Genomic DNA, 20,628 nt, shown 5'->3' with positions numbered 1-20,628 from the left:
ATAAAGATGTCACCTCCGCCCACCAGCTAGCTCGGGACCAATCCACCTGCTCCTTGAGAAGGGGAGGTTGGCCTTTGGTTCGCGCGTTCCGCTGGGAGAGCCCACCCAGAAGTCCCCCTTCTCCCCCCGCGGGCGGACCGCTCCATTGGCGGCCCTCCTATTGGTCGCGCTGGGAGTCTCCCGCTTGCCTCTTGGGTAGCCGCGGGACCTAGCTGGGTGCAGACGGGAAGTTGCGGCTGCCAGCGAAGCGGACCGGCCGGGTGGAGGCAACACGCTACCCCGAGACTGCGTAGGCCGCGCGAAGGGGGACGCCGTGCCGTGGGCCTGGGGTCGGGGGAGCCGCAGACCGGGAAGCACCGTGCGGACCGAGGTTTCCGGCGGGTTCGGCGGCGGGGAGGCCGGGTCGCTGAGCGACGGCGCGGCCCCTCCCTCTCCAGTCAGGGAGCGAGGCCCGGAGCAGGGCGGCGGCTAGTCCCAGGGCGCACCGCGGCGCCTCTGCCGGGCGCGGGCGCAGGCGGGCGGCGGGGTGTACGGGGGTGGCTGCCGACACTCCCTGCAGGACGCCCTCGGCCGGCTGGGCCGTGGTCCGGGTGTGGGTGGGGGTCCCGGGGGACGGCGGCCCACACTGCGGGTTCGAATCTGGGCGCTGGCACCTCTCGACGCTAGGCCCTAGGGCCGCGCCGGTCGCGGTAATGGCAGCCACCATTTGCCGAGCGCTTGCCAAGAGCAGGGCCGCACGACATAGGCGCCCTGTGTCCCCCAGACAGCAGCCCGGTGTGACAGGCAGAATCCGTAACCCCATTTTACAGAATAGGATATCAGGGCCTAAGGAACTTTGCCCAAGGTCACACAGCTCGAGAGAGCCAGAAGCGGGGTTCAAAACCGCGTCGCCCTACTCCAGATACTGCTCTCTTACTCGCTGCCTTCGGCTTCCCCACGTGGGTTCACTGACGAAGTTGCGTGGACCCCGGTTCCCCCAGGAGGGGTATTGACGTTTCCCAAGTTTTGAGGCTTAACAGAAAATGCATCTGAAGTGCCTGGCACAGTGCTGGGGACGCAGTAAATGCTCAAGGAATGATGATTATGAATACACCTATTAAATATATGGTAAAATAACGCTTTATATCATCTGTCTCCTTTAGGATTTGGGGTGGAAGGCAGGCATGGTCAAACCCATTTCACTGACAGGAGAGCAGAGACAGGACGTGTCTCTCTCCACGTTTTCCAGCCAGTAAAAGTAGCCAAGCTGGAGCCCAAAGCCAGGTGTTCTGACTCCCAGCGTGGGGGTCCCTGCACCAACCATGAGCCGCCTGCTCTGGAGGAAGGTGGCCGGCGCCACCGTCGGGCCAGGGCCGGTTCCAGCTCCGGGGCGCTGGGTCTCCAGCTCCGTCCCCGCGTCCGACCCCAGCGACGAGCAACGGCGGCGGCGGCAGCAGCAGCAGCAGCAACAGCAGCAACAGCAGCCTCAGCAGCCGCAAGTGCCATCCTCGGAGGGCGGGCAGCTGCGGCACAACCCATTGCACATCCAGATGCTCTCGAGAGGGCTGCACGAGCAAATCTTCGGGCAAGGAGGGGAGATGCCCGGCGAGGCCGCGGTGCGCCGCAGCGTCGAGCACCTGCAGAAGCACGGGCTCTGGGGGCAGCCAGCCGCGCCCTTGCCCGACGTGGAGCTGCGCCTGCCGCCCCTCTACGGGGACAACCTGGACCAGCACTTCCGCCTCCTGGCCCAGAAGCAGAGCCTGCCCTACTTGGAGGCGGCCAACTTGCTGTTGCAGGCCCAGCTGCCCCCGAAGCCCCCGGCTTGGGCCTGGGCGGAGGGCTGGACCCGGTACGGCCCCGAGGGGGAGGCCGTACCCGTGGCCATCCCCGAGGAGCGGGCCCTGGTGTTCGACGTGGAGGTCTGCTTGGCAGAGGGAATTTGCCCCACATTGGCGGTGGCCATATCCCCCTCGGCCTGGTAAGTAGGGGCAGGGTTGGGGACATAAGCAGGCATGGGGGCCCAGCTTAATAGTTTGTTTCAGTGAATATTTTCTGAGGTCCTGTTATGTGCTGGATGCTCACGTAGGGAGCACTGATGTGTTGAATTAGGACTAGACCCCTGTTTATGTGGGACTCACTTTCTGGTGGGAAGATCACAGGCAGTAAGCAAATACCCAAGTAAATGTCAGGCAGTAAAGGCCATGCAGAGAATCACAGTAGAGCGCTGTACGTGAGACCTTCGGGAGGCCACTTAAGATCACCGTGATTTGGTGCCTTTACCCCCTCTCCTAATAGCGTCATGAGAAGTTAGTCTGAAAAGTCATTTGAACAGTGTTTCTATTTGGGGAGCTATTAATTATTTTGGGCAGTAGAAAGCTCCCTTTTGTGGGACTGTCCCAGGCAGTATAGGACATTTAGCATTCCCAACCTTTCCCATGAACGCCAGACCAACACCCCCCCGCCCCCCTGTCCCCGCCGCCAAAGTTTCCAGATGCCCCCTTGAGGTGGCATCTGGTTGACCGCCCCTAGTTGAGAAACATTGCTTCCTTCCCCCAGCCATCCAAGCAGGCATTTTGGTCCCAAACAAGTATATCCAATCTCTCTCTTCTTTTTAAATAACTTTCTAAGTGCTACCCAAGTTTCTTTTTCAAACAATGATGGCAGTACTGTTTCTCCCCTTTTTTTATTCTTCATTCCAGGATTAAAATACTATTTACAACCTTAATGCTTTCAGGCATGGCCAGCAAAAAAGTTGGCAGTTTCTTTATTCCTATTGGAAGCTACATCTTTGTAAAGAAAGCTGCGAAATGTTAAATATGCAGTTGAAAATGGTGAAAACATGGCTAAATAGATAAGGTAGGCATTAATGGCTGAAAAGAGCAAAACTAGATGATTCTGCATTGAGTTCCAGTTACAATGAGAATCACACTACTTAGAATATGTAACTTGATGGTCAAAGTAAAGGGGAATACCGGCCATCATTTGAAAAGATAAAGTAGGCTTTGGTGGCTGAAAGAAAATTAGTGACAAGAAAGATTTGTTTTTTAATCTGTCGGTCATTTTAGGTCAAATTACCTCAAGTCCCCTTTTCTCTTCCTCCTTCTTTCTCTCCTTTTATCTCTCCTTTCCCTCCCTGTCCTTCCCGCTCTGCCCTCATTCTCATTCCATTCTTGCCAGTGGTACTCGGGGCATTGCTTAGTTGGCCTGATGGCAGAAGTCATTGTTAAGGCCTGGACTCATGCTGGGACCTTACTCCTGGGAGTCTGACTGGTGGGTGGGGGTGGGTGCCACATGGTGCCCTAATAGTGGGCCACTTTGAACCTGGGCATGCCCCTGCCCCTTAGCCGAGTGACATTAGGTACCTGACCAGCCCACAGTTTATAATGGGAGGAGAAGCCTTAGTCAGCTATGAGCCTCCCACAGGGCAGCTTCTTCCCAAAGGCAGTTGGTAAGGGCTTCGGCCATCAGGCTAGAGGGACGTCTCTCCGGCCGTCAGCATTTTTCTAAGATTCACAGTAAAACTAGTATTAATGGCATGGATCCCTACTCATCTTAAATTTGGCTTGCTTCTTTTTAATCACTAGTTTATAATATGGCATCGTGCACAGCTGCAGAGCTGCATCTTGACACCAGTGTGGCTTTTTATTGTAACCAAAGTCCCTGTTTACCACCATGGCCTCAACGGTTTGGCATTCTTTAGCCTTTTTGTCTGCGTTGTTTTAAGGGCTTTGACATGCTGAATTAAAGTGTGGGGGGGTGGGGAGTTCTTTCAGTCCCTTGGCTTATTTTCACCATTTGGAGTATGAGTTAGATTTTGTCAGGTTTAAAACTAGGAACCTCTTTTTGCTTTCTCTTTGAAAGAAGTTAGTTTTATATGTGTTGAATCTGTTAAGGCAGATACTCCCTTTTCCCTTCCATAAAGGTTGCAAGGAGCTCCTTCGCAGCTGTGTTGTCCACATGTGGCCTTGTCACTCACTTTGATGCTGAGTGGGCCTTGATTGTTTAGAATAATCTGTGGCTTGCAACAGGCATTTCCTCAGTGGCCATTCCCCTACACCTAGCCTTGTGGATCTTGAGCAAACTGCAGCCTTTTCCTCAATCAGTGTCAGGCCCCCAACAGGCAGCACTCATCCCCTATCCCTCCCACCCCAACCCTGTCACATACACATACATTTTCTCATTCTGGCACTTTCCCTGGTTCTCACTGAGGGTGGTTGCTTCTCCAAGGTGTGTGATTTGCTCTTTGTCCCCCAGAATCTTTTCAGCTGTGAGATGATTCATCCTGTACATGTGTGCAGCATTTGTCTTTTTTTTTTTGCCAATTCAATTAAATCTCCACCTTGGGTTCTGTTATTGTCTATCTCCTTTACTAGTACTTTGAACAGTAGCTGGTTTGTGCCTATAGACATGAGGGGTTGATAATGTTCATAAAACCTCAGAGCTAGATGCAGACTCAGTGAAACTGGGCCTAGCAAACACCTTGATAGCCCAGGCTGTAATATAATACCTGCACGTAGGTCTAATAGCCCAGTAGTTCCGTTTTTATGTGCAGAAGTTTAAAGAAGCTTTTGTAGCTCTTGCCCGCCAGCACACACACCCACCCTGCCACACCTGACCTGTGGCTGTTTGAGTTAGGAGCACCCTTTGGTCTCACTTGTGTCCCCAGCTGCCAATGCACCATCTGGCATGTGGTGGTGGGTGTGCAGTGGGTGTTGTGGAGTGGAAGTTTAATGTCTGCATGGTGAACCTGCCTGCCTCTCACCTCCCTCAGGTATTCCTGGTGCAGCCGGCGGCTGGTGGAAGAGCGTTACTCTTGGACCAGCCAGCTGTCGCCGGCTGACCTCATCCCCCTGGAGGTCCCTGGTGGTGCCAGCAGCCCCACCCAGAGAGATTGGCAGGAGCAGTTAGTGGTGGGGCACAATGTTTCCTTTGACCGAGCTCATATCAGGGAGCAGTACCTGATCCAGGTAAGGTTCCTGGGGCCAACTGCAGGTTCTGGCATGGGATGGGCCAGGAGCCCTAATCTCAGTGGTTAGGGAAGGTACTCCTTTCCTGGCAAGTGTCTCTTTTGCCTTTGCTGAAGCCACAAGGCCCATCTGTTGACCAGCTGTGCCTTTGGTCTCTGTGCCTAGCTGTTTTATGTCCCCAGGAAAGCCTGGTATAGGACCTAAGTTGTCACAAAGTAATAATGGCCTTTGTCTCTGTGGCATTTTAGAGCTTAGCATGGGTCTTGAAGGTTTTGAGCCACAGCCTGGGCTCACTTCCTGCCTTAACCACCGATGACTACTGTGAGCTCCTTAACATCTCTAAGTCTTAGTTTCCTTTTTTATAAAAAGGCAGACATAACAGAAATCTCATAGGATTAATAGGAGGGTTGGAACAATGCCTGCATGTCAAACACTCAGTACTCTGCCTGGTGTATAGTAGTGGCAATTCTTAATTTTATGAAAAGTATTTTTTCACTGAATCTTCACAACAGCCTAGAAGATATGCCAGGCAGGGGAGAGCAACCTTACCCTATAGCTGAGGGTGCTGAGGCTCAGACAGCCTTGTTGACATGCTCAGGGCCACAAAGCTTTTGAGTGGCAGGGTTGGGGCCAGACCAGATAGCCCTGAAGGCTTTATTTTGGCCACTCTGTATGTACGTTGCTCAGACCTATTGCTGGAAGCTGAGGAGGACTTGCACATTGGGATTGAGCCAGGCCTGCATCTTAAAGGGTGACTAGGATTTGGGAAGGCAGGCCCCTTACAGGTGATGGGGCAAGCATGAATAAGCATGAAGATTCTGTATTTTGTGTTGAAAGCTGTGTGCTGGGAGGGGAGGCTGTTTGAGGAGCTGAGGTGGGGCTGGAGGTCCACACCACTAAGCAGTGGTGGGCTGACCCCACAGTTGCGGCCTCCCTCCTTCCCTTCCCTTTCCTCCTCCTCCTCCTCAGGGTTCCGGCATGCGTTTCCTGGACACCATGAGCATGCACATGGCCATCTCAGGGCTAAGCAGCTTCCAGCGCAGTCTGTGGATAGCAGCCAAGCAGGGCAAGCACAAGGTCCAGCCCCCCACAAAGCAAGTCCAGAAGTCCCAGAGGAAAGCCAGAAGAGGCCCAGCGGTGAGAGTACACTGCCGGTGGGCAGGAGCATAGTGCTTGGGAGCACCCCTCACCAGCCCGTCTGGCCCGAGGCCAGGCTGATCTGCCGTGTCCCTTGCTCTGGTTCCCCAGGTCTCATCCTGGGACTGGCTGGACATCAGCAGTGTCAACAATCTGGCAGAGGTGCGCAGACTTTATGTAGGGGGGCCTCCCTTAGAGAAGGAGCCTCGAGAACTGTTTGTGAAGGGCACCATGAAGGACATTCGTGAGAACTTCCAGGTATGGTGCTGGAGGGGGCTCTGGGGAGATGGGCTGTGGCACACCCCTAGCTGCACTTGGGGGAGATACAGCTGCCAGGCCTGACCCTGAGACCTGGTGGTGGTAATGGGATGGTTGCCCACCTTGCGCCTTCCTGTCACCTTGTGCCAGGACCTGATGCAGTACTGTGCCCAGGACGTGTGGGCCACCCATGAGGTTTTCCAGCAGCAGCTACCGCTCTTCTTGGAGAGGTGAGGGGGAGCCCATGTGGGAATCTCTGGGGGTCAGTGCGTTCCTGGTACCCGGGCCCACTGTAATCAGGTGGCGCTGGTTCTATCTCAGGTTGGGGACCTTAGCTTTTCTAGGCTGAAAGAATGGAGCCCTTCTGTCCAGTGGTGTCCATCTGGGCCCTGGACTCTGGATTTGACAGAGGCCCTGGAGGGGAGGGCCATGGAGTTGTGCTTGTGTTTCATGTGCATGGTCCTGGTTTACTATGCACCTACTCTGAACTAGATCCTTAGCCAAGGGCTTCGCGTACATCATGGTTATGTTTATTAATGAGTCTGTCTTATGAAGTGACCCTTGTATAGCTGAAAATTCAGGTATATTTGTACCAAAGATATTGAAAGAAAAAAGAAGGGAGGAAAATTTGGGTATAACTTTTGACTCCCTCAGAGCTTAACTACTAATAGCTTACTGTTGGTTAGAAGCTATACTGATAACATGATACATATTTTTTATGTTATATGTATTATATACTGTATTCTTAAAGTAAGCTAGATAAAAGAAAATGTATTAAGAAAATCATGAGGAGAAAATATGTTTACTATTCATTAGGTGGAAGTGGATCATCATAAAGATCTCTATCCTTCACGTTGGGTAGGCTGAGGGCGGGGGTTGGGCTTGCTGTCTCGGGTGGCTAAGGCTGAAGAAAATAAATGTGTAAGTGAACTTGCACGATCCAGACATGTGTTGTTTAAAGGTCAACTGTATTTTACCACCCAAGTTGTGAGGTTCAGGCATGATGTTTTTCATGTATGGGATTATTAGCACAGTGCCTGGCACAGAGTCATTACTCCACGTGTGGCAGCCATTTTCACTTTTGCCATCTATATTTCCCACATTACTCCTGAGGATGGGATGATATTGTTCCCATTTTATAGATGAAAGAACTGAGGCTGTGAGAGATGGGGTTACTTACCCAGGGATGAGTAACAGTAGAGCTGGGATTTAATGCCTTGTCTCTGACTTTTGAGCTGTGCCATGTCAGTGGCTGGGTTGAGGCTTGCTAAACCAGCTCAGGGATTGGGCCAGTCTTGCCTCCTGTGGTCATTTATGGCAGCTCCTGGTGTTTGCCTCCAAGGTGTCCCCACCCAGTGACTCTGGCCGGCATGCTGGAGATGGGTGTCTCCTACCTGCCTGTCAACCAGAACTGGGAGCGTTACCTGTCAGAGGCACAGGGCACTTATGAGGAGCTCCAGCGGGAGATGAAGAAGTCGTTGATGGATCTGGCCAATGACGCCTGCCAGCTGCTCTCAGGAGAGAGGTAGCCAGGCCTTGGGTGGGCGGGATTTAGGCAGGGGACTGGCAGGTGGGCGGCCTAGCCTTCGGCTTAGCCTTAGCCCTGCCCTAGTGGAGTGGCTCTGTAGGTACAAAGAAGACCCCTGGCTCTGGGACCTGGAGTGGGACCTGCAAGAATTTAAGCAGAAGAAAGCTAAGAAGGTGAAGAAGGAACCAGCCACAGCCAGCAAGTTGCCCATCGAGGGGGCTGGGGCCCCTGGTGATCCCATGGATCAGGAAGGTGGGGAGCATGGGCGGGAGGTAGGGTAGGGTAGGGGTTGTTTCTGGGAAGGTCTTGTGATTGAGGGGGTCCTTCGAAAGGGTTGCTCCAGCCTTCTGGGGATGAGCAGGTGGGAGCAGATCTTATTGAGAGTTCCTTCTCCTGCTCCTGATTGTCTTCCCCCACCCTCACAGACCTCGGCCCCTGCAGTGAGGAGGAGGAGTTTCAACAGGATGTCATGGCCCGCGCCTGCTTGCAGAAGCTGAAGGAGACCACAGAGCTCCTGCCCAAGCGGCCCCAGCACCTTCCTGGACACCCTGGGTGAGCCCTGCCCACCCCTAGCAGTGAATCTAGAGTCTACCCTTGCACCATTCTCAGGACAGCCCTGGTCTGGGTTCTGGCACAGAGGCATCATGCACATGTATACTTATTGACCTGCTGCCATTCAGTCACACTGTCTTCCAGTCCTATTCTCATTTGCTCACTCTGGACCAGCTTACTGGACTCATTCAGCACAGTGTTGTGAGCACCTGCTGTGCAATGGCCCGTGGCAGCCACTGGGTGTACACACTGGAGCATAGCTCCTCCTTTCCAGTAGTTCTTTTTCCTAGGAGGAGCCAGGCACGTAGACCAGCCAGTGCAGCTAGTGTCCATAGGTAGTTCTGACTCTGCCTGGGGAAATAAATCAAGAAGGCTTCCTTGAGAAGGTGCCCCTTCCTTTGAGCCTCATAGGGTGGCAGAGATGAGAAAAAGGGCAGCCAGGGTGAGCAGCAGGGTGCCAGCTTTGCACTTGCATGACCCTGAGAGCAAGTGTCCTGAGCGCCTTGCTAGTCTCACCCTGGGCTCAACTCTGATGAACAGCCTGCAAGAGAGCACCCAGAAAGACTGGCGTTTCTCTAGAGGGGTGGGGAGGGCAGATCTGCTCCCTCCTCTGGTCAGTTACCCTGGATGAAATGGAGCTTGGGAAGGAGCCCTGCCCTGGGCCAGGGTATGCTTTTGTGTCCTAGCTTCTGACTAGTCCAGTGGGACTGACTTAGTGTCTTTGCTTTTGAAATATTCTGCTAGAGGATTCCGTGGGGGTCCTGGCTAAAGCATCCCAGAGGAGGGGATGGTGGCTGTAGGCTGGGGTCACCAGAAAGCCCCAGGGCTTTGGAGGGTGGGTGGGGACACTGTGAGAGAGAGAACCTTCCCCCCAACAACTGCCCTTACCATTGTGACACTGCTGTCTTCCTGCTGGGACATAGATGGTACCGGAAGCTCTGCCCCCGGCTAGACGACCCTGCATGGACCCCGGGCCCCAGCCTCCTCAGCCTGCAGATGCGGGTCACACCTAAACTCATGGCACTGACCTGGGATGGCTTCCCTCTGCACTACTCAGAGCGTCATGGCTGGGGCTACCTGGTGCCTGGGCGGCGGGACAACCTGGCCAGTCTGCCGACAGGTACCACCCTGGAGTCAGCTGGGGTGGTCTGCCCCTACAGGTAAGGCTCAGGCCCAGGGGAGGAAGGGGCTGGAGCCTAGGGACCCCTTCCCCTGGCTGGTCAGCTCAGGCTAGTGGAAAGAGTTTGGGTTCAAGAGTCTGGGTTCAGAAGAAGGGAAAACAGGAAAAAAATTTAAAAACACACACACACATACACACACACAAAAGGAGTCTGAGTTCAGATTTTTTTTTCCATGGCTACCCTTACCCTCTGGATCTCGAGCCCTGGGAGGGAGTATGTTGAGATGTTCAGAGTGGGGAGGACTAAAGGCCCTACTCTTGGGCCCAGAAGCACAGCTGCCTTCACAGGAACATGCAGAGGGCTGTTACAAATAGCAGGGAGATGGGCTTTTAAAAAAGTGTGTATATAATTTGAGTGATAATTATGGGCCAAGCAGTGCTTCCCTCATTTGTTCCCCAAGGAGTCCCATGAGCTAGAATGGTTATCCCCATGTTGTAGTTGACAAAGGCTTGGTTGACTTAAGATCACAGACCCTGAGCTTTAGACAAGCAGGTGTTGGGGAGAAACTTTTTACAGTGGCCCAGAATTAAGAGTCCTGGCTCTTCAGGGTAGCCTGAGTCTTATGGGGCCATAGGACCAAAGGGGATAAGACTGGCCTTGTTCCTTTGAGCCCAAGGGTAGGTGAGCTGACAGGAGCCAGCCTGCAGCTGGGCCTTTGGTCCTGTCCTCCCCCTGCTGTGCTCTCAGAACTTCTCTTGAGACGGCAGCTTCGTAGTGTAAGAGGAACTTGGATTTGAGTGAGATAAGGCCTCGAACCCCAGCCTGCTGCCAGGGTGCTGTCATTTTCAGTTTGTCAATCAATCCCTGTCTAAAACCCGGGAAAGTGCTGTCTGGTTCCGCCTCAGAGCTGATTCTGAGGACTAAACAAAGGGAATTGTGGAAGGCACTAGCAAGCTGCCTGGTCCAGAGTGGGCATCTGGTAATCAGAGGCTGCTCCTGCTGTTCTCTGCCCAGAGCCATCGAGTCCCTGTACAGGAAGCACTGTCTTGAACAGGGGAAGCAGCAGCTGATACCCCAGGAGGCCGGCCTGGCCGAGGAGTTCCTGCTCACTGACAATAGTGCCATATGGCAAACGGTGAGGGCAGGCTCTGAACCTGAGCTTTGGGGAGGGGCGGTCTCTGTATTCCACCCAGGGAAGGGGCAGCCTTTTTGGGTGGGAGTCTGGCACTGGTGGCTCACCCCAGACTGGCCTGCAGTGTCTGAGTACCACGCAGGGAGGGGCTGGTGGATTGGAGCCTACCCAGTGCCCTGCTTCACTACTTTGGTCCTTGGACCGCTCCAGGTAGAAGAACTGGATTACTTAGAAGTGGAGGCTGAGGCCAAGATGGAGAACTTGCGAGCTCCAGTGCCAGGTCAACCCCTAGTTCTGGTGAGCAGTGCGCCGGCTCAGGGGTTCTCTGGGTGGGTGCTGGGTGGAAAGGGCTTCTTCTTGCCCACTAGTTCTTCCCAGCCAGAGTTCCCTAGGTCTTAGGGGGGTTGGAGATGCCATCCTGCCCCTGGGAGGCCCCACACGTGTTGGAGGCCAAGGAGAAAGCCTGAGTGAGACCTCATGGCCATCTTGTCATTTCCCAGCTGATGACGACAGTTTCAGGCCCTTTTCCCACCCCCTACCCCATGGCCCTTGCTGAATGCAGGTGCTGGAGCAGGGCCTGATCTAGGTGTGTGGCCCTCACAGACTGCCCGTGGTGGCCCCAAGGACACCCAGCCCAGCTATCACCATGGCAATGGACCTTACAACGACGTGGACATCCCTGGCTGCTGGTTTTTCAAGCTGCCTCACAAGGTGTGTCCTGGGTCATGGCCTGTCCTGTGGTGTTTCCTCATTCTGTTCAAGGCCCACAGCAGGCCTTCAGAGTGACACACCTGAGACTATCCTTTTTGTGGGAATGACTAGTAGTGGGACAGAGTGTGATTTCAGGCACATACTGTCATCTCTCAGCTTTTGTTTTTCTAATGAAAGTCGAGTGGCAAGGGGTGTGGTGGTGGAATTAAATGACATGGGGCACGTCGTATGTTTGGTACGACATCTGGTACATGATAGGTTATGCCGATTTGTTATTATGCGGGGAGCCAGGTTTGCTTGTGTCTGTGTGTCTTAGGGGGCATGTGTGTGCACGTGTGTGTGTGTGCGTGCGTGCGTGATACAATCAGGGATTTGCCTCAGACTGCTGAGGTTCTGGGCTCAGTGTTGGTAGAAGTGCAGGTACTCACGTTGGTTCCCCACCCAGGGGTCTGCCACCTGCCTCCAGCCCCTGCTTCCTTTGCTCTGTCTAGGATGGTAATAGCTGTAATGTGGGAAGCCCCTTTGCCAAGGACTTCCTGCCCAAGATGGAGGATGGCACCCTGCAGGCTGGCCCAGGAGGTGCCAGTGGGCCCCGTGCTCTGGAAATCAACAAAATGATTTCTTTCTGGAGGAACGCCCATAAACGTATCAGGTGGGCCACCATGGGAGGAGTCCTGGGATGCCTTTCCTGTCTCTTCCCATCCAGGGACCCCTGACTAACCCTGGATTCCCACAGAGGGCCAGCCTGACTATGGTCTAGAGGCCTGGCTACTTTTGGTCCTGGTGCCATGGACCTTGGGCAGGTCTCCCCTCTAGCTTCAGTTTCCCTGTTAATGTAAAAAGAATGGTGCTGTAGGACCATGAGAGCCCTTCGTAACTCCAACAGAACTTCTTGGTGTAACTGCTGGAGCCATGGGATATGGCTGAGGACCATGGAGAGCTGGTGGCCTGTAAGCCCTGTTGGGGGCTGGGAGCTGGGTCTTGTAGTCTGGAATGGCAAATGTATTCATCTTGAAGGCCATTTCCAAGGTGGTTGTGGCCATCAGCACACTGGCGAGCAGAGTGGGTGTTGGGATGGTGAAGTCTGCCTGTGTGTAGGAAGAGGCAGTGGTGGAAGGAGCGCCTCATGGATGCCTCCAGGAGAGGAGCGGAAGCTCACTCAGAGGCCTGGCCGGTTCCCAGATGGTTTATGCTCTTGATTGGTGCGTCATAGGGCCCCAGGTCTTGGCTGAGCCAGGGCTCACCTTGAGTCCAGTTAGTGAGGCTGGGTCATGGAGTATAGCAGTCCTGGAGGTGGGCAGGTGAGGGCCATGGTGGGATGCGGGATACATTCTGCTTCCCGTGGCTGTGCTGAGCCTCACCTTGTCTGTCCCCACAGCTCCCAGATGGTGGTGTGGCTGCCCAGGTCAGCTCTGCCCCGTGCTGTGATCAGGTATGGCCTGCTGAGTGGTTGCAGGGATAGGAGGACTGAGGTGAGGTGGTAGGTCCTAGGGCCAAAGCGACCTGCTAAGACCCATTTCCTTCCCCTGCACCCCACCAGGCACCCTGACTATGATGAGGAAGGCCTCTATGGGGCCATCCTGCCCCAAGTGGTGACTGCCGGCACCATCACTCGCCGGGCTGTGGAGCCCACATGGCTCACTGCCAGCAATGCCCGGGTATGTGACCTCTGCACCTCTGGCCCCTGCTTTTCCTCTCCCAGGTCTATAGAAACTGGGCTCTGAGGGCCTTTAGGTATTTAGCGAGGATCATGAAAAGGACCCTGTGATCTGGATCAGGCAGGACTCTAGTTTAAATCTGGCTTCATGATTCCTGTCCACTCCTTCAGTAAATGTGTTCTGGGCACCTGCTCCTGGCCAGACAATGACAGGCGTAATAGCTACAGCTCTCATGGAATTTAGATAGGACCATGTAGGTGAGGGGTCTGGCATAGCGCTAGGCATAGAGTAGATTCTTTACCTGTCACCCCAATTGCTGATAGGTGGCCATCTCTGGAACTGTGGAATTTGAGCAGTGCTGTCTGGCATTCTCTAAAGCCATCCCCTCAGGAAAGGCTCTAGCTCTTTCTCAGTCAACTCTGGCTCCAGGAATGGGGTAGGAGGAGTCTCATTTGGGTATCTCACTCTTCCCACAGCCTGACCGAGTAGGCAGTGAGTTGAAAGCCATGGTGCAGGCCCCACCTGGCTACACCCTTGTGGGTGCTGATGTGGACTCCCAAGAGCTGTGGATTGCAGCTGTGCTTGGAGACGCCCACTTTGCCGGCATGCATGGTGAGCAGGAGCCGGGGTTGGGGCAGCCTAGCCCCTCAGGTAGCATATTGACAGTTCTGATGAACATTGGGCAGAATGTTCCTGAGCTGCTTTTCTCACTCCTGCTTGTCTTCCAGGCTGCACAGCCTTTGGGTGGATGACACTGCAGGGCAGGAAGAGCAGGGGCACTGATCTACACAGTAAGACAGCCACTACTGTGGGCATCAGCCGTGAGCATGCCAAAATCTTCAACTACGGCCGCATCTATGGTGCTGGGCAGCCCTTTGCTGAGCGCTTACTAATGCAGTTTAACCACCGGCTCACACAGCAGGAGGCAGCTGAGAAGGCCCAGCAGATGTACGCTGCCACCAAGGGCCTCCGCTGGTGAGGGTCCCTCTCCCATCCACTTTTAACACCCAGGACCCGAGGCCTGCTTTACTGTCCTTTAGTACTCTCATCTGTTCTATCTCCTGCCCATTACTTGAACCCTCACCTAGCCCCTCTCCTTCCACACCTGCGTAACCTGGTTCCAGGAAGATTTGTCCTATTGTGACATTTGGTTGCTTTATAGTCAGCCTTAAACAGTTTTTCCTCATGGGAGTAAAGCTATACTTTTGGTATACTGTCACCAAGTGGTAGCATCTTGACAATTCTGATTATGCTGCATAATCAATAATACAGGAGTTGCAAACTCAGATGCCTACAGGGAATGAGAGCAAATGGAGTGGGTGGAAGACAGGAGTTGACAGGAGGGCCCTGTGGCAAACTGGAGCATGTAGGATGATGTTGATACTGGAGAAAGCATTACCAGGCCTCCAGATTACTTAGCCTAGCTCTCCAATTTGTTTCCTCCTATAGTACTGCATACTGTGTGCTCAGGGCCTTAGCAGACTCTCTGGAGGGTTCCAAAAGCATTGAGGGAAGAGAGGTACAACTTCCTTGAGGTACAGTACACTGTCCACATTTAATTAGCTGGCTTATTGTGGAAACTTCACTTTCTCGTGAACAACTAAAAGTTTAAGTATGTGATAAATGATATAGTGGTTGATGACTATAAATGCAGGAAAGGGGAGCTGAGTATAGTCCGGTGGATAAAGTGAGGTCGGGTAAGGCTCGTACCATGAGCAGCGTGTGCTGGTGAAGGTGAGAAAGGTGGTGGGGCTTTAGTTGTGGACACCTTTGAAAGTGTCACAGGAGTTTGGACTGTGGGCGCAGGTGGTGGGGAAGCCATTTATGCAAGTGAGTGATGTGTCTCTGGAGCCTTCAGGTGACAAGCCTTGTGAGGTCTGCAGGTTAGATGGAAGCTGGGAGTTATCCAGAGTTGTGGCAGTTGAGAAGGGTGTAAGCCAGGCCTGGCTGTTGTGTTTTCTGCTTCAACAAATGCCCCCTCCCCTTCAGGGAGTAGCCTATTCTTACCCCTATCCCCCCAAATCTAGAGTGATGGCCCTTGCTGCCTCCTGAATAAAAGGCCCGTGTTGGTCATTGGGCAATTCAGTGTCTAAAGAAACAGGACAGTAGGAATAGTGGTGGCTCCTGTGCTGGAGTCTGTCCTTTATTGGGCTACCATGGGGTGGCCCAGGCTTTGGGGCTACAAAAGCCTGGGCTGCATCTCTTTCTAGCTCCGTGATCCTAGGCAAGGCACTTAGCCTCTCTGAGCCTGTTTCTTCCTCTGAATAAAAGCCTTTAGGGGACTGGCATGATGCCAGCGTTTTTAAAAGTTGAAGTGATGTGTGAACATTCCTTGCCAAGGCACTAGCGTGGCACAGGAAGCACTCCCGTGGAATGATGGTGATAACACTGCCCCCAGGTATCGGCTGTCGGATGAGGGCGAGTGGCTGGTGAGGGAGTTGCACCTCCCAGTGGACAGGACTGAGGGTGGCTGGATTTCCCTGCAGGATCTGCGCAAGGTCCAGAGAGAAACTGCAAGGAAGTAAGAATCTTCTTTGTGTTAAGGATGGAGGGAGGGGTCCGGGCTTGCCCCAGAAGAGCTTGGATGCTTTGTTTTTCAGCTTTGAGATGCTGAAAGACAACAGTCTGCCCTCTGTTTCTGGTCCCTTAGGTCACAGTGGAGGAAGTGGGAGGTGATTGCTGAACGGGCATGGAAGGGGGGCACAGAGTCAGAAATGTTCAATAAGCTTGAGAGCATTGCTACGTCTGACATACCACGTACCCCGGTGCTGGGCTGCCGCATCAGCCGAGCCCTGGAGCCCTCGGCTGTCCGGGAAGAGGTATCTTGCTATCTTTGGAGCATGGGCAGAGGGGCCCCAGGGAGGGCAGGGCAAGGCAGAGCTCCCTGTGGACCTTACCAATGTTTGTAGGTAGGGCCAGAGTGAAGCTTCTCTTGGGGCTTCTACCCTAGAGTTAATTGGTATGTAGCATAGCCCCTTTCACCTCTGCCCACCTTCCCTTCCCAGTTTATGACCAGCCGTGTGAATTGGGTGGTACAGAGCTCTGCTGTTGACTACTTACACCTCATGCTTGTGGCCATGAAGTGGCTGTTTGAAGAGTTTGCCATAGACGGGCGCTTCTGCATCAGCATCCATGACGAGGTTCGCTACCTGGTGCGGGAGGAGGACCGCTACCGTGCTGCCCTGGCCTTGCAGATCACCAACCTCTTGACCAGGTATGCGGGGCCCATGGCCTCTAGCCTGGCCATGTGCTCCTATGTGGGGCTTTGGGTGAGCGTTCCTTGGGCCAGACTGGGCAGTTTTGAGTTTTCATCCCCCTAGAAGTGAATGTTTCAGCTTCTTATTTCTAATTTTTAAAAAGTTATAGAAGTCCTAAAAAGACTAGCCTCAATTTTTAAAAAAAGAGTTCTTGGGTTTGAAAATGTGAAATACCAAGACTGATCATTGAGGAAGCAGTGAGGTTAGGGGAATTGTTCCAAAGGGTGGTACTCACACTTTTCTGTTTTGAAAATCGAATGACAGAAGCCTTTTCTCATTTCATAGAAAATTGAGATGTTTTTCTTTCTCCCATAAATGTTTTCTTTCTTAAGTGCCAAAAGTTTGTTATTTGACTGCTAACAGAAAACACTGTTAATGGGGACACTCAAATGTGATTTTTAAAAATATCTTATATATTTTATATATTGAGTTGTATTTTCTTGTAGTAAAATTCCTAGTTCATATGGATGAATTAAATATTACCGTTCCATGTTGATCTGCCACTCAGAACCAGTTTGGGAACCATGATCTATTCTGATTATTGGGTAAATAACAGATGTTTACAGTATTCAACATTGTTCCCATTGCCCTCTTAATCATCTCTGGGGGGTTATGCTTCAAACTCTGGCCCAATTGGAAGTGATTTCGTGTATTAATAAAGTGTACCAAACTGGAAAAAAAAAGTGTGTTGAGTCCATAATTGCATTTCAGTATCTCAGTGGGAGGTTAGGCTGCTGGATGGAAAACAGTGCTGGACCTTCACCTTTCTTGACTTAGCTAAGTGAACAGATGGGGTGTTGGTCCAGGGGAAGCCCTGCTCTAAGGGGTGTGGGGTCATTGCTCCAGGATGATGCGTCTGTGTTCACAGGAGGGGCATGACTGTGAAAGGAGATTGGGTCTCTTTCAGGTGCATGTTTGCCTACAAGCTGGGTCTGAATGACTTGCCCCAGTCAGTCGCCTTTTTCAGTGCAGTCGATATTGACCGGTGCCTCAGGAAGGAAGTGACCATGGATTGTAAAACCCCTTCCAACCCAACTGGGATGGAAAGGAGATACGGGATTCCCCAGGGTGAGCACAACACATTTGTTCCTCATTACACATAGGATCTGAGGTGGACTAGAAAGTGGGTCTTGGAGAAGAGGAAGCTTGGGGCCCCAGAGAATCCACTCTTGACTCATGCTATATTCTAGGCTAATTTCAACTTATAAGGTGCCCTGTGTCCAGAGTGAATGTGATAGGATGTTTCAAAAATGAAGACAGCAGAGCTTCAAATATTCTACCTGTACCTGTCCCCTACTTCAACCACAGAAGAAATGTTTAAACAGGATTTATTCTATAGAGTGCATTTTTGCACTCTATAGGTGACAGAAAAACAAACTGTGCTTTAAATACCAAACAAGTAAATCAGAAAGCTTATTTCCTATTTAAGGTGTATCTAAGACATACTTATTTTATATAAAAAGAAAACAGACCCTCCTAACATGTAATATTACCGTTAGTGGCAATTGTTCTCAACCTTTCACTCTCCTTTTGACCTTAGCATTAAGCTCCTTTGCTCACTTCTGAGCTCTCAGTAACAGTTCTTGAGGTGGCATCCTAACCAATTTGCACTATCTTTCAGGTGAAGCGCTGGATATTTACCAGATAATTGAACTCACCAAAGGCTCCTTGGAAAAACGAAGCCAGCCTGGACCATAGCACTGCCTGGAGGCTCTGTATTTGCTCCCGTGGAGCTTCATCGGGGTGGTGCAGGCTCCCAAACTCAGGCTTTCAGCTGTGCTTTTTGCAAAAGGGCTTGCCTAAGGCCAGCCATTTTTCAGTAGCAGGACCTGCCAAGAAGATTCCTTCTAACTGAAGGTGCAGTTGAATTCAGTGGGTTGAGAACCAAGGTGCCAACATCGGTGTGGACTATAGGACAAGGGCCATCGTTGCTTGTTGGGTAAAAATGAAGCAGAAGCCCCAAAGTTCACATTAACTCAGGCATTTCATTTATTTTTTCCTTTTCTTCTTGGCTGGTTCTTTGTTCTGTCCCCCATGGTCTGATGCAGTACCCTAGAAGGGGAAAGAAGTAATGCTCTAACGTGATAAACCTGCTCCAAGGCAGTGGAAATAAATAGAAGGAAAAAAAAAACAAAACTCTTTATCTTCTCATCAAAGCCTGTGTTAGTCATGCTTTCCCCCCTTTCCCACTCACAGGAGGCAATTATGTTGAAGAGAAAGGAGTCCTCCAAAGTGTAGAGTAAGGCAGTGCCACCTCCTTCTCTTAGGACTTTTGCTATACTGAGGATACTCATGGGACAAAATGACAAGAGAAGAAGCCATTGACATCAAAGCGCTACATGACTCTCCTGAGTGCAGCTGCCAAGTGGGTAAAGGGAGTGGATGGGGCCAGGTACATTAGAGCCTGGAGTGTGATCATCTGAAGAATGCATGTTCAAAATTCTGAAATCCAGGGCACTTGTATGTAAACTTCCAGTTTTTGAAATGGGAGTGGGCTACTGATTTGCTACTTATTAGATAAACCTAAGATGAAAATTTTAGGTGCTAGAAGTAAGGAAACATTGGGTTCTGTTTCAAAGATGGTGCAGGGATGGGGATGCGGTACTGTCACTGGTAAGAGTAAAGGGAGAGGAACAAACCACAAGGGAAAAGGATAAGACATTGGCATGAATTGAAGGAAGAAGCCTTAACCCAAACTAATGAGTGGCCTTTGAATGAGGACATGACATAAGAGGTAAACTAGTTTCTGAGCCAGACTGCTATAGCTGGTCATCATCCAGTAGTTTAAAAGATTAACAGGAAGAGGACCCACAGCAGGACATAGTTTTGTTACCACCTACTTCCTGGAAGTGTTTACCAAACAAGTCGGGGCAACTTCATAGGATTTTGTGTGGTCCAAAGTTTACAACCCTGCTGAGTCCTTGGCTCTCATCTTTGCCTGATCACCTTTTAGCCCTTTCCCAGTCTGTTGCCCTTCCACTAATCTGTGACTGCTCCCAGATAGGCTGCTAACCAGCTAGGAAGAGTGGCTGGGCTCCAGACAGAAGCCAGCACTGACCTCTTCATTTTCATCTTCGCCATCCTCTCGAAGAACCATGTCTAGGATGTTTCCTTTGATCTTGAAGTCTCGTGAGGTGCTGAGCTTCATATGCTGCATCAGGTTCACCTGTGACAGGATTGTAAGCATGGGACATCTCCCTCCTCATAGGTCCTGCCAGAACAGCTTAAGCCATTTTTAGTTCACCTCTGAGAACTCTTTCCATTTCTACCTAAAGCAAGCACACACCCACTTCCTTCTGTATGCTGGGGTTCAGGCCATCAGATCAGGAACAGCAAAGAGGCTAAGTGTGGTGGCTCATGCCTGTAATCCCAACACTTTGGGAGGCCGAGGTGGGAGGATCACTTCAGGCCAGGAGTTCGAGACCAGCCTGGGCAACATAGTGAGACCCCATCTCTACAAAAACAAACCCAGAAAACTAGTGGGGTATGGTGGCATACAACTGTAGTCCCAGCTACTCTGGAGGCTGAGGCCGGAGGAACACTTTAATCTGCACTCCAGCCTGGGTGACAGAATGAGACACTGTCTCAAAAAAAAAAAAACAACTGGGGGGATGGCAAACACACAAATGGCCCGGAGTCTCTCTTCCTCCATTGTAGTTGTGCTGCTTTAGTTTGCCAGATCTGTCAAGAAGGTAAATGGGAATGGTAGCACATAATAAGAGAATGTTTACCTTGGACTTCTTAGAAAGGTGAATGAGAAATTTTTCATACTGTTCAATGGCAAAGATGAGGTTAGGGATTGGCTTGGTTTCCCGAAGAACTCTGGCCTAAGGGCAAAGAACATAAGACTTAAATTTCAGGTTCAACAGTTTTTGAAGTTTTCCTCTGAAGCTGTCACTTACAAAACTGGCTTTAGGGGAAAACTAGTCTGTCTCCCAATCAAATGCAGTTGTACTTGCATACCAGTAATCTAAAATTTTTGGCAGTTCAATCTGGAAGGACCCAAATGCCAATAGAGATAATTGCACTGATCCATTTCATTTATAATTCCAGTATTTGTTGTTATCTAGAGAATGGCTGAGGAGGGCAGGATCATTTGCAGAAATTTAGTTGCTTTTCTGACTTGATATTCTTAAGCCTATTTTGGCCCTAGCTCTATTTCCTTGTTCTGGTCTGGATATGAATTTTCCCTGCTGGGATTATATATCTTTCCCCCTAACTTGAATTGTAATTTGTAGGTCCTACATTTTTTTGTGTGTATATGTATATATGTGTGTGTGTGTGTGTGTACATATATTTTTAACCCATGAGGATACTGTACACATTTT

General features: G+C 51.5%; 2 protein-coding genes across 8 annotated transcripts in view; one reads left to right on the top strand and one right to left on the bottom strand.

Moving 5' to 3' along the window:
• Nucleotides 1-509: 509 nt before the first annotated feature.
• On the top strand, nucleotides 510-18,436 carry POLG (DNA polymerase gamma, catalytic subunit). Of its 2 annotated transcripts, XM_024232414.3 has the most exons (22): nucleotides 510-1,957; nucleotides 4,751-4,946; nucleotides 5,916-6,083; nucleotides 6,195-6,341; nucleotides 6,492-6,571; nucleotides 7,684-7,866; nucleotides 7,970-8,121; nucleotides 8,295-8,421; nucleotides 9,345-9,581; nucleotides 10,557-10,677; nucleotides 10,885-10,971; nucleotides 11,278-11,385; nucleotides 11,877-12,037; nucleotides 12,764-12,817; nucleotides 12,926-13,043; nucleotides 13,520-13,655; nucleotides 13,772-14,018; nucleotides 15,442-15,564; nucleotides 15,694-15,862; nucleotides 16,049-16,257; nucleotides 17,208-17,368; nucleotides 17,922-18,436. In XM_024232414.3, the coding sequence occupies exons 1-22, from the start codon at nucleotides 1,302-1,304 to the stop codon at nucleotides 17,996-17,998; spliced, it is 3,717 nt and encodes a 1,238-aa protein (XP_024088182.2). In that variant the 5' UTR covers nucleotides 510-1,301; the 3' UTR covers nucleotides 17,999-18,436. The 2 variants fall into 2 exon arrangements, with proteins under 2 accessions (XP_024088182.2, XP_054387808.1); XM_054531833.2 differs by lacking the exons at nucleotides 12,764-12,817; nucleotides 12,926-13,043; nucleotides 13,520-13,655; nucleotides 13,772-14,018 and having other exon boundaries at nucleotides 582-1,957.
• Nucleotides 18,266-20,628, bottom strand: part of FANCI (FA complementation group I) — a 71,097-nt gene continuing 68,734 nt past the window's right edge. For all 6 annotated transcript variants that reach the window (XM_002825800.5, XM_024232409.3, XM_024232407.2 and 3 more), the window contains 3 exons: nucleotides 20,032-20,127; nucleotides 19,359-19,466; nucleotides 18,266-18,352 (listed from right to left, as the gene is read on the bottom strand). In XM_002825800.5, coding sequence (XP_002825846.3) covers nucleotides 18,290-18,352; nucleotides 19,359-19,466; nucleotides 20,032-20,127 — 267 coding nt within the window. In that variant the 3' untranslated portion in view covers nucleotides 18,266-18,289. The remainder of the gene's footprint in view (nucleotides 18,353-19,358; nucleotides 19,467-20,031; nucleotides 20,128-20,628) is intronic.

This window comes from Pongo abelii, chromosome 16 (genome assembly GCF_028885655.2).
Source record: "Pongo abelii isolate AG06213 chromosome 16, NHGRI_mPonAbe1-v2.0_pri, whole genome shotgun sequence".
In the NCBI taxonomy this organism is placed as follows: Eukaryota; Metazoa; Chordata; class Mammalia; order Primates; family Hominidae; genus Pongo; species Pongo abelii.
Note: the sequence above shows the minus strand (reverse complement) of the source record. Positions and strands in the feature narration are given on the sequence as shown.